Raw genomic sequence first — 12,751 nt, forward strand, 5'->3', positions numbered from 1 at the left:
CAATAGTTCCTTTTTGTCATGCCATGCCAAATGGAAGGTGCCGAGTTTCAAATATGGTTGTGGAAAGGTATTATACAGGGTATGTCTAATAGTAGTTGTGGTAAAACAAGGAATGTTCGCAGGGACAAGAGAGTTTACATTTAAAAAAAAAAAAAAATTAATCTGTCTTCACTCTTTTTGGTTTTGTCATTATTTTCTCTTTTGTAATGTGTCATTCAAACTTCTGCTGTAATCCTTGGGAAAATGGCATGAGAAAGATATTTTATGTTCAGCACCAAACAGAACCAAAGCTACCTTGGAGTAGCTTTGATCAAATCTATCAAGGCATTTGAAGATTAACACTAGACTAATCATAGAATCATAAAATTATAGAATCATAGAACGGTTTGGATTGGGAGTATAAAGCTCGTCCAGTTCAAACCCCCCTGCCACAGGCAGGGACACCTTTCACTAGACCAGGTTGTCCAAAGCTCCATCCAACCTGGCTTTGAATAATATTATTATCGAAATTAGTATGATATAGAACATTTGCTTTATTTGATGTGTACTGCCAGTGACATGTTTATTCCACCATTTCTAATGATTCACACAAACTTTCTTCAAAATATTTCAATTTTCTACAAATCAGATGCCTATTTATGGCTCTCCTTAGTTCAAAATAAGAAGATATTTATTAGTTTCAGATTATCTTCTTCCACCAGCCGAATCAAAACGAAAGTAGCTATTTTTAAGTGAGGACCTGCCATCTTTGGGGATTTTCCCACGTAAAACTGTTTCCTACGGCCGCTCGGCTGTTCACGAAGCTGCCACTGGGTGGTGCCAGGGTGCTGTATTTAAAAAGCCTCAGCGGGTCTTAAAGTCAGTCATTTGTATCGTGGAATTCAACCCCCGCTGGTTCTTGCAGTTTCTTCAAAAATAACAATATCTATTGTTCAGTGGCCTCGGTTTAAAAAAAAATTAAATAAAACTCCACTGTAGCTGAATGATGCTTTCAAATTTGTTAGGTTTTTTTCAGCTAATGTATTTATAAATAAAAGCATGTGATCACTGTTCCGTCAACTCTATCAATATAGAGCAACATCTTAACCAAAGAAACTACTTATAGAATAATTTATTTGGCATGTTAGGGTAGCTGAATTGTGCAACAACCAGTACAATAGTAATTAATATTTCCTGATAAATGTGCATGGTCTATGCTAAAGCATAAAAGGCTTAATAATAAATAATAATAATAAAGTATTATAAGTATTATGGCTTTGAATAAAATAATAATAATTTAAAAATCTTCTAAAAGTATATATATGTCTACCAGTAAAATGCTCTGCCCAAGCAGAGTTGCTGCTACCACTACTTCCTTTGTCCAACTGAAGTAAATTAGAAAAGCAGGATTTGTCTGCCTGGTGGCATCACCAAAAATATTAGAAGCCATTTGAGAGTACTTTAGTAAAAAACTTTGAAAGCAGTAAAAACATACAAACACTTGTATGTGAAACTTGACTTTTGACTTCACAAAATAAAGCAGTTATATGAAAGTAGTGTAGGCAATCACTGTGCTGTTTAAACAAACTGATTTTATCTTACATTTTGAATTCCAAGTATCCCACGCAGATTTCAATCCACTAAAGCCAGGTATTTGTCTAGCAGGCTATGAGAGAAGAGTATTTTTTACAATTGCATATGGAAAGCACGAATATATTACTTTCCAGCAATGCACCACTGCAGAAGCCCATAGCCACCGTGGAGCCGCTCAACAATGCCAGCTCTGAGGTTCTGACAGCTCAAATTCTGCAGGAACTCTGGATGCTGAGGCTGGATTGATGAAAAATCAAGACAAAATTCTTGGGGGAAAATTTTTCAGACTCATTTTTACAGTATATGGAGAAATGTCATTTTAGAGACCTTAATGACAAAAGGCCTCCCATCGTGATACACAGCTGTACTTTTCATGCAGCTGTTTGACATATTCATACAGTTCGTGGGAGTTAAGAACTTACACAATATGGCTTGCAAAAGAAATCTATGCTGTTCTATTACCTTGTCTATTGTATTTAGCAGTAACTAAAAGTACACTGGGGTTTTGGGTTGGGGTTTTCTTGGCAACATTTTCAAAAGCCTTCTCTGCAGAAGGGATGACCTCTCGCAGGTCCTGGTCCCGGCTGCTGCTACCGCCCCAGGGCTGCTCCCGGAGTTACACTGCTGCTGACAGCACCCACAGACCGCCAGTTTCCGTGTCCGCACCGGAACCGCCCCTCTGGAGCAATCGCAGGTTAAAACAGAGCCCAGTAATGATCGTTACTGTGGCGATACACCCACGCTGCCGCGGGTACGGCAAGACCCTGTCAAGGGAGGGACGCGGGTCTGAGGCCGACCCTCGGCACCGCGCCGGGAGGCCCCGGGGCAGCCCGCTCCGCTCCGCACGTGCACATTTCCGTGGGGAGCGCCCCCGAGGGAGGGACCCACTGACCGCCGAGAGCCGCTGGCCTCCCGCCCGCAGCCAGCTCAGTCCGCCGTGAGACGCCCGGGGTCTCCCGCCCAGGCAGCAGAGGCCACACACCCCCCGGCCCTCGCCGCTCCCTGGCTGCCACGTCGAAGTTGCTCCCAGCGCCACCCCTCCCCTTTCCCCGCATCACCCTTCCCCTCTCCCCGCGGCCGGCGCCGCCCTGGGCTGGGCTAAGCTAGGCTGGGCTGAGCGGGGGAAAGGGAGGAGGAGGAGTAGGAGGAGATGGGCTTTGGGGAGTTCCATGCCCGCCCTTCAAGCGTCAGCCTCGCGGTGATGGCGGCGGTGGCGCGCTGCGGCGGGCGCTCGGCGAGGCGGTGACGTTGCGCACAAGGCGGAGGGCGGGCAGGAAGAGGAGGAGACCCGGGCGCCTCCGGGGCTGAGGCAGTTGCGTCCCGCCGAGGCTGTGCTCGTGTCCCGTCGTCCCTCCTCCACACGCGCCCCCGGCGGCTCCGGTTCGGGCGGGTGAGCGCGACTCTCCCGAGACAGCGATGCGCTCAGCTTGAGCGTTCCCTCGCCTCCCCGCCCGGTTTGGGCCTCTGCGGGGCAGGGGACCGCGATGGCTGCGGAGAGCTGGCAGGAGGCGGTGGCCCAGCAGGCCGAGGAGGCGGCGGCACGGGTGCGGGACGTCCTGTCTGGCGGCCTCGGCCTGCTGCGTGCCGAGCTGGGCCTCGAGCTGGGTCTCCACCCGCAGAGCCTGCCCACCTGGCTCGCCCTGGTGGTCCCGGCTGCGCTGGGGCTGGGACTGCTGGGGCTGCTCTTGGCCGTGGCCTGCGGTGGCGGGCTCCGTAGGAAGCCAGCGCGTAGCGCGGCGGAGAGGAAGAGTAACGAGGCGGCCGGCGCGGGCCTGACAGCCGGCGGAGGCCAGGGCAAGGCGGTGGGGCCGGGTCCCGGGCAGCTGCACCTGAAAGGCGACGAGCAGAGGAAGCGAAACAAGAAGAAGCTGTCGGAGAAAACGGCGCGGGTGAGTGGGGCTGCGGGGGCCGCTCGGGCCGCGCCGCTCCGGCGGAAGGACGCGGTGGGGTGCGGGAGGCGGCTGGGTCCGGCCGGCGGCCGGGTCAGGGCTCCCGCGAGGGAGGGGCATGAAAGGCTCCTTGACAGCGACAGGATGAGGACGACGGCGGCGGCGTTTGTAGTGGCACCGGCCGGGCGCGGTGGGTCGCTTGCGGGAAGGCGAGGGGGAAGTCGCGTTTGGCGAGCGGCCCCGAGCGCTGGGTGTACCTCTCCCCAGGCCTTGTCCCCTGTGCCCGCTGCTCTGTGAAACTCCTGCCGGCCAATAGGCACTGGTGAGAAGAGCTGGAGGCCTGGCCGCAGGGTCTGGAGGCCATAGAGCTCCTCCCCCTGGACGGCCGTGCGGCTCACCTGGGTGCTCTTTGCCCTTGGAGGCGAGGGGGGGTCCTGACTCACCGCTCTGGAGCTGAGCTGTCTTGTGTCGTCTGGGTTACTCTGTTGCTTTGAAACCTGGAAGAGCAGCGCACACATGCAGAAATTGCACGTTAATAGTCCAGAGTGATGAGAAGAAAGCTCGTTTCTTCTTAGAAGCTTGTTAATGGGAAGAATAATTACACGAATGCATCATTTTTTATTATTTTTCATCGAGTGCTTTCAGTGGAGACCTTAGCATGGGTTAGAATTTCAAGCCAGGAGTTGCAGTACAGGCAGGTATAGACTATTGGAAGCATCGTTGTAACGCCCCATAAATGCTGTGATGATTCAAACTTGACTAAGGCTTTTCACTGTGTCTTTTTGATGGAACATGTTAACGTCAATCTTGTGAGCTTGCCTCAGTAGGAATATGTCTGATTTAGTTGTTCAGTAAGGATCATCTCCTTTAATAAGGAAATCTGTGTCTTAGCAGCCCTGTAGAAACAGATCATTCCTGCCTTTTTTTCTCAGTCCTCGGCATGTTGTATGGGAACTTTTCTTCTTTGACAGTATGCGTACACTTCATGAGAAAATTAGTAAAATGCAGAAATCAACTGTCTTACTGTATTGTAGTTTGGGGGCTCAAAAGGATTGCTTCTATAGCTTTTGTATTGTTAGTATGTTTGTAATCCTATTTATGTCCAAATGGATTATAGGAATGAAAGTGCAGCAGATGTCTCTTGCCTGTTCCAACTGCATCTTTTAATTATATCTTGCTTTATAAAACCTGAATTGTTTCCCTAATGACCAGAAAAGGCAGAGAAAATGGGTTTGTACCTTCATTTGAGTTCAGCAGTATTAAGACTTGAGAAGTTAGGGTATGTTTTTTAATGAGAATTTAAGGCTAGAATATCTTACAAGAAGAGAAAATGCTTGTGTACAGCACCAATCTCTCTTTGAGCAGTGAACTACTGAAGTTTATTCTGGAAGTTGCAAGAGACTGAATGCAGAACACCAAGAAGAGGAAGCATTGTGAGTCAGAATCTTTGCAGTGTAGCTAGGTCTCCATTTTGGAGAAAGCATGTTGAAGATGCAATTTTTTTTGCAATCTTGACCTGCAGATTTTTCAAGATTTAGTAGATCTGTTATGCCTTCTTGAAAATTAAGACTAATCCTAGAAACAGTTTAATTTTCCTTGTTTTATTTTCTTTAAACTCGAGTATGAAAACAAAGCATGAGCTCTTGCAAGTCATCATTGAAGACATTAAAAAAAACCTGCCCCAACAGAAGATAAAGAGGTAGATACACTGCTAACTTGACAATGCTCTGTAGTGCAGGAAAGCAAACTTTGTATTAATTTTATATAGAACTTAACTAACTGACATTTTGGGTGAATATAACTACTCATGCTCTTTCAAGCTTGGTTCGTTCAAGAATAAAGTTAAGGCTATGTAAAAGCAAATATTTCCATAAAGAGTAAAATAGTTTTTCAGCTGTCAGTCTGTGTTGTTAATATGTTTATAGCTGTTTTTGTAGTACTCTGTTCATTATTTCTGTGTTAGAAAAAAAAAAGAAACCTTTAAATAAAAAAAAAAAAAAAAGGTACCAACTGAAATCATTAACTGCGGTGCAAATAAGTTTATATTGGTGGCAAAGTTTAATAGACTTGCCTTATGCTCATTTTCCAGAAGAAGTTCTCACAGAGACCTATATTAGCATGTTTCCCAACTTTCGCACAAATAATTCTCAAAATAATATCAGAAATCTAAAGATGCAGTAAAAATTCATACTGATTGCTGCCTAGTCATTTTTATCTTGTGCTTCTGTGTGCTGTGATGCTGTTACTGAGGTTCTGTGAAGGGAAAAGAGTAAGCCTATTATCAGTAGATTTACTGCAAGGTTTGCTGTGCCAGGGTTTAGATTTCCATTGTGGGCATTTCAGAAAGCTTAGAGCAACTGGCCTTGTAGCATTAAAGAGCATACTACAGATGTCTAATTAAAAGCTGTAGGGTTACTTTAATACAGAATTACTGAGCTCATCGTATGGCAGGTGATGCGTAACTCATCCATCAGAATCAGAAATGTTCTTCACTGTACCCTTTCTGAGGAAGAGTATTACTGCTTTGTTTTGCATGTGACTTTATTCAGTTTCTGTATAGGTAGGGTGCAACTCACCTGATATTTTTGGTAAAATAAGTTTAGTTGAATAGCATTGCATTAGATGGGTACAGTAGCAACTATGAGATTCTGGTTATTTATTTGCTGAGGAAGGGGAAAAAAAAAACCTGAAATGGTTTAGCATTCATTTAGACTTCTTTTTCTTTCAAAAGATTTCTTCAGCTTTAATTTTAATTTTTCTCCCTTCTAAATAATTGCTGTGCTTCCCAAACCTTCAGTAGATAAAGGTGAGACTGGTTTTGTGTGCATTGTATACAATCTGCAAACCGCCACAGAAATTTGAGAGTACCCATCTTGCATACTGTGCTAATGGTTTAGAAGGCCACTCATGCCATCATCTATTTGTAGATCCAGAAAATACCAAATTGACTATGTTCTTGCTTTGGTTGAAAGCACACCTGGACAGCAGAGTCTACACTTTTTAGTAAAAGCATTTGCATTCATTTGAGAGAGTTTGCTACTTGGTCTGCTTGGAAGAACTTTTCAGGCTATGACTGGTTTATGCTTATTGCACTTGAAAATAGACTCCATAAAGACTTTTTCATACTTCCAGCTGATACTCACATGTTTACGTATATGTTAATTGTCAAATTGCAGGAGAAGTAGGGCTGTAGCATTCTTCACTGCTCAGAGAAAAGTTTCTTTCTTCAGAGAAACTTACAGAAAATAGTACTGGTAAACAGATTTTTTCATTTGCCAAAGATGTTCTAAGTAGGCATATCTTTATAATGTGTAACTAAGGACTTTGGTTAATACAGCCTTGTAAGTCTCAAACACTAGCAATTTCATTACTGCCATTTGAAGTTGTGAAACTGAGGTATCTGTTGCACTGTACCGTATTTAAAGAACAGCATTTTTCATTTTAACAGTCTAAGCAAAACTTATTCTACTTCTGGGTTATCTTAATGCCTTCAAGTTAATGTGTGTGAAAATGTTTTGTTTAAATACTGGTATTTTAAGATCAGCAGGCAAGAAATGTGTTCAAAAATCAGTAGTGTTATTAACAGCACTATTTCTGCCTTGTTGCACCTTCCCTGTAGCTTTTGGGTTGAGGAAATTAAAATGCCAAATAATAAGTTGCACAATTTGAATGAATTCATATTGCCACTGGATGTTTAAGATATTACTATAAAGTTTTAAACTTAGTCTTTTTGGCTGTACTTGGTTTTTAGAAAAAATGTTTCTGAATACTATAGGAAGCTTTTTTTCTTTCCCACCTCTGTTACTATAATTTGTATAACCAAAAACGGTCATATGAATTTTTGTTAAAATTCTATGATTCATCTGTGGGCAGAAAATGGATGTCAAAAGCTTCCACTGAAAAGGAGACTGTTACAATTCAGGGATACATTTGGGGAGAGATGTCTCAAAGTTCAAGTTTTTAAACCTATTTCTAATGGTGGTTTACATGATCAGATGATCAGACAGCATTTTAAAAGAGTCATGTGGATGAATTTTTCCAGAGGGTTCTTAATGGACATGAGTTGGTTTATTGCTTCAGAGAGAGAGCTGAGAATTTTTTTGTTTTGTTTCATTTTTAAATTAAAGATTAAAACTTTTATCTGTTGAATTTATGAGGAATTAAAAAAGTAGTTTTCACTTTAATGTATGTATGTAAGAGCAAAGAAGCAAAGCAAGGTACAGAATTAGGAAGGTTAGTTGGCTGTAAACATTTTTTACACAAGTCCAATATTGGATGCAACAATCTGTTATCTAACTCTATGGATAAATAACTTAGAAATAGTGATTCTTTCTCCAGCTTAAGATCTTAAATGTCACGGATACCAATGTGAATTGAAAGACATCACACCACTAATAACATTGCTGTGCAGAATCTGAAGAAAATAGACGGGTTCCAGAACTGATTTTTGGCAATGCATTTTTTTTCAAGATTGAATTATCAGGTCTTCAGTATCCCTGTGGAATCAACTACTGTGATCTTTTTTGAGGGGCACTTTTGGAGTTTTGGGACCCGGATCTGTAAGATATGCTTCATTTCAGAATGCTCATGGAAATGTGCTGCATCTTAGATATGAAAAAGTCTAGTTTAAACTGGTTGTTGCAGAAGAAGAAGGTTTAAGTGACCTGATCTTTCAATTTCTATTAATAGTTAGAAAATAAGAAGTTGGCATGCTGTCTAACTTCAGTAAGCAATACTGTGCTATGCAGTGGTGAAGTCATGCCAAGGGTGATTTGTAAGCATAATATAACATGGCAAGACTTAAAAACCTGTGCCAGTTAAATTGAGGATCAGATCTGGTATTTGAAGGAGTAAGTCACACGAATTTGTACATGGCCTTTGTTTTACTTCAAAGCAGTCAGGCTTGTGTGATGCAGAGTTAAAATAACTTTGAGGGGTTTAATAACAAGGATAACTAAAGATAATGTAGTTTAGGCTTTATTTTAAAAGAAATTGCAGAAATTAAAGTAACTGTGAAGTAGTTATGTATGCTTAATGTGTTAATTTTCAGTCTGTATCTGAATCATTATGAATGGGATTCAGTCATAGCTTTTTGTTAACAATAAACTTAAAATATTATTAACATTTCTGCATAGGGAATGTGTGGGCTAGGGTGTTTGCCTGTGTTACTAAAGACTAATTTAATAATTGCCCAGAGTTTTAATTTTGTATGTTAATTAATACATGCTAATTTTCTTTCCTTTATTATGTGAGGGGAAAATGGTAGACTAATGTAATATCTATAATCAACTCTGAAAAGGACAATGGGTTGTCATGCTTTGTGTTTGACTACTATGAAGTTCTACTCTGAAGTTTAACTTGTGAAGGAAATGAGCTGTGAGGGATATGCATAGGTAGAAATAGCAGAAATTTGGTTAGGTAGAAATTGTTTTAAGAATTCAGCCTGTTGCTGAGCTGCTGCAATGTGGTAAATGTGTTCATTTAATTAGATAATTTATGGCACATTCCACTGTAGCTGTTCTGAATCGGTTTTCAGAACTGTTGCAGTCCTTTGTAGCTGTTCTGAAAGCTGGTAACTTTCAGAAATTTACCTTTTGAGAAGCAATTCCTGTGTTGAATGTGTTGAGATGAAATGAGGAGACCTGTTTTGTTTCCTTTCTCATTTCTGTGTTTGGTAAATACAGAACTGCAGTAGGTATTTTGAGCACCAATCCATGGTTCTGTCTGCTTTACTCACTAATCTTGTAAGCATTTTTCAGTCATCAAATAGTTGCGTTTCAGTGAGGGTCTGCTTTCTCCAAATTCATTATTATTCACACTTACTGTTTACACAGCCTAATGGACGGTCTTTCCTTGATGTATCTGAGGATGAAGTAATACATGCTGTCCGTAAGGAAAATATAAAGCAGCCTGTGGACACAGAAAAGAAGAATGAAAAGGTCAGTTATGGATATGAAATGACAATGTCAAAGTTTAGTGCATGTTATTTCAATAGCTAATAATTCTGTTTGTGGTTTGAAATCTTGTTACTGACATGAGGCGTAGTTCTTACTGTGAGGAGTACTAATCTGATTTGGTGCTGGAAAGAGCTAAAGTAGTATTTTCTTGAGTCATGCCTTATCATGTAATGTTTGCATGAAGCAAACCCACCTTTCCACCCCCCACTAAATACTGATATCCCTGTTCACCTTGTGAAGGTGTTAAGCCTGCAGAAATTAAGTTTGTTTTTCATCTTTGTGGGCTTCTCTGGAGGTGCAATGTAATGTTAGTATTGTTAAGTGGCTTGTGGTCTAACAAGTGGGGACTGCTATTCAAAGGATTGAGACTATGTGTCTGCTTATTTCTTTTGTGAGATGTATCCATTAGTGATTAGAGTTCTTAATTTCTGATGACAAATACGGGCTTTGAAGTCTGGTGTGAGCTTTTTGTTAAACAAATTGAACAGCTACATTAGCGTTTTGTAAAAGTTTGGTCTGTAGCTTTAAGAGGTAACCATACTAATGGCAAGTGGTTTGGGGTTTTTTTTCATTGTGAGGACTTCTATCTCCTAGCCTTATCATAAATGCTATCATTTGTAGGCAGCATGAATATATTTATGATAGGCCTTTGACAATAATTTCTGGTTTTGTTCTTTTGCTAACGGTGCGCATGAAATGTTCCTGCCGTCACAGATTTCTGATTTATTTTCTTGAACAAAATGCATTTGTTCTAACTGTACTGAGGAGTATTGGAAAAATAAATGATTATGCATAAACAGCCAGAAAACAGTAGTTGCATGATGTAATTTGTTTAGCTCATTCGAGCTTTGAGTTGACTATTCTATAATAACTTCTTTTGGAGTTAGTACGTTGGCTAAAAGACTGTATCCTTTTACTTGGCTATAGGGCTCTAAACATTTTTAGCACTGGCAAATAGACTTTTCTGTGAAATGGGTTTGCCTTAAAATTTCATGCTGCACATTTCTTTCTCTTCTCCATGTGTCACTCATCAGATGGATTTTGTGGTTTGTTTTGCTTTTGGGTTTTGTTTTTCAAGAACGTAATGAAATTTGATCTGAAGGAATAAGTATATTTTTTCCTTTCAACTTTGACTTTATCTCAAGCAGGTTTCCAAATAGGTATGGTGTTTAAATACTAAACTTAAGCTTTACCTTAAAATCGCAAATGTAGTGACCTGAGTTTAAAAATACTGAGTTGAAGCTGCAGCTCCAGGAAATCAATATCACTATATGGATCAGCAGCTTCTTTAACTAATTATGGATTTGTATCACTTTGGGAACCCTGGGCAAGCATGATTGCTACCCTCCAATTAAAAGCATGCCCAAGAACTTTCTTTAAACAACAAGTAACTTTACAGCCATTCAATTATTTGGTTAAGCCTCTCAGGGCATCTGTTACATTTGTTAACATTATAAACCTACTAAGAAGATTATAAGGGGTTCTGTGTGTCATTGTGGGACACAGAGCTTGGCATGGGTGCTATAAGTCAATGTGGAGTTTAATTAGTATGTGCATGTGTGTAGATCTGTGGATGTATATAATCTATAACCTGAAGAGTATGATTAATTATTTTTTTTTGCTTGAATATATGCTTTTAATGAAAATCGCTCTCCCTTTATGTTTCTGTATTTCTTAGCTGCTTCAGGGGTATTAATTTCATGCATGTTTTTCAGTAACTTAAGTTGTGTAATTTGTTTCACTTTGGGTAATACCTGGGTTGTGACTGTGGGCTTATGGTTCCCTTGACGCTGAATAGTTTCTTTCCTTCTTTCCATTTTAGTGACTTGCACAGCTTAGGGTTTTGGGGGGTTTTTGTTGGTTTTTTGTGTTTTTTTTTTTTTTTTTTTTTTTGTAGTGCAAAGGACTGTCTCTAAGAATTGATTCTGCATGAGATTTGGGATGTTAAAACTCTATTGCTCATTCTGTTTGCAAACACACGACTGCCTTGTCTTGAATACTAGAAATAAACAGACCATTAGAGATGAGGAAGAAAGGGTTTCTTTCCCCATTGTTCTTGCATAGAGGACAATGCATCTTAACGACTGCCGAGTTCCTCATGTGCTCTTTGGCTGATGGCAGAGCCAACACTGGCAGCTTTCTGTGTTGCAGAAGGTGACGCTGAATATGCTTCTGCAGAATCACTGCTATCTTGCTCAGTAACCTTTAACATCTCTTGCTGGTTTTGTCAGTTTGTTACAGATAGTGACTGTTAACAACACCAAGTTTGGTAGGTGGAAATAAACTGGATAACTAAATCAGAGTTCTGTGGTTTTTTTCAGATAAGGTTCTAGTAACTGAGGAAAAGTAAATGTATTTTCAAGATTTGAATTCTTTATCTTTTTAATAACAGTGTTTGTTAATAAAACTTATTTTTAAAACTGTTAAGCTTCCATGTTTTGTGAGAAGTGTACAATTTAATGTCAATATCTCTGTAGGAGCTAATTTAATTGTTTAAGAAACTGGAGGCATAACTTGGAGGAACAGTCATCTTAAACTGCTATCTGGGAGACTTCTGAAGTAATTGCAGGTGTTCTCTTGGTGCCAGAGGACAGTTGGGTATTTACAGCTTTGTGGGTGAGAGATTCCAGGACCTCAATTTCTGTTCTCAATGTAGCTGAAAATGGGAGACGTAGGTACAAACTTAGTAATCTTTCCTCTGCTTGAGCTCTGAGAAGCAATTTGTAACTGGTTTTCATGCTGTTTTTAATTTCCTCTTTTAATTCTTTCCTTATAATGTGTTCTGGCAAATAATGTGGCTTGTTCATAGTCTTAGAACTAATTTTTATCAGAGTGCTTTTGAAACTGTCTCTTCTCTTTTGGGGACTTCCTCAGAAGTTAGGTTGCTGGTATGTGGATAAAGGTATCCTCCTGGGCAACTAAGTAAGATAATTCAGTTTGGGTCCATCTGTATTGTGGGCCTCTTAGTACAGTAAACCATGAGTTAAGTCAGTTCCCTAACTGTTACAGGTGTATTGGCACAGCATTACGTATAAGCAGTGAAATTGTCTGTGGTGCTGCGCTATCAAGCTATACAGCTTTCAGTACTTACATTGAAGCTACATGATACTTTCGGGGCATGCTAACTCAAGAGGCATGTGAACTGCATGCCATTGTGGGCCCATAGGTTATCAGCTGCAGCTGGAGTAATAATTTAGCTTTTGCCAATTCTGAATTCTAGAAAGATTGTTACACTTTTCTTGGACATCTAAGACTGGAATATCATATAGTTTGAACTCAGGTGTAAAGCTGACAATTACTAATCTTACTCTGACAAAAGCATGGATTCCAGAA

The 12,751-nt window shown here is 40.8% G+C and overlaps 1 protein-coding gene across 3 annotated transcripts in view; it reads left to right on the top strand.

Annotated features, from left to right (window-relative positions):
• Positions 1 to 1,720: 1,720 nt before the first annotated feature.
• The window catches only part of MTDH (metadherin), a 36,506-nt gene continuing 25,475 nt past the window's right edge, over positions 1,721 to 12,751 (top strand). Inside the window, exons 1-2 of one of the 3 annotated variants that reach the window (XM_080609831.1) lie at positions 1,721 to 3,461; positions 9,296 to 9,400. In XM_080609831.1, coding sequence (XP_080465957.1) covers positions 3,057 to 3,461; positions 9,296 to 9,400 — 510 coding nt within the window. In that variant the 5' untranslated portion in view covers positions 1,721 to 3,056. The remainder of the gene's footprint in view (positions 3,462 to 9,295; positions 9,401 to 12,751) is intronic. The other 2 variants (XM_080609829.1, XM_080609830.1) reach the window with 2 other exon arrangements.

The sequence above is a fragment of the Psittacula echo genome, assembly GCF_963264785.1.
Source record: "Psittacula echo genome assembly, chromosome: 2".
Classification (NCBI taxonomy): Eukaryota; Metazoa; Chordata; class Aves; order Psittaciformes; family Psittacidae; genus Psittacula; species Psittacula echo.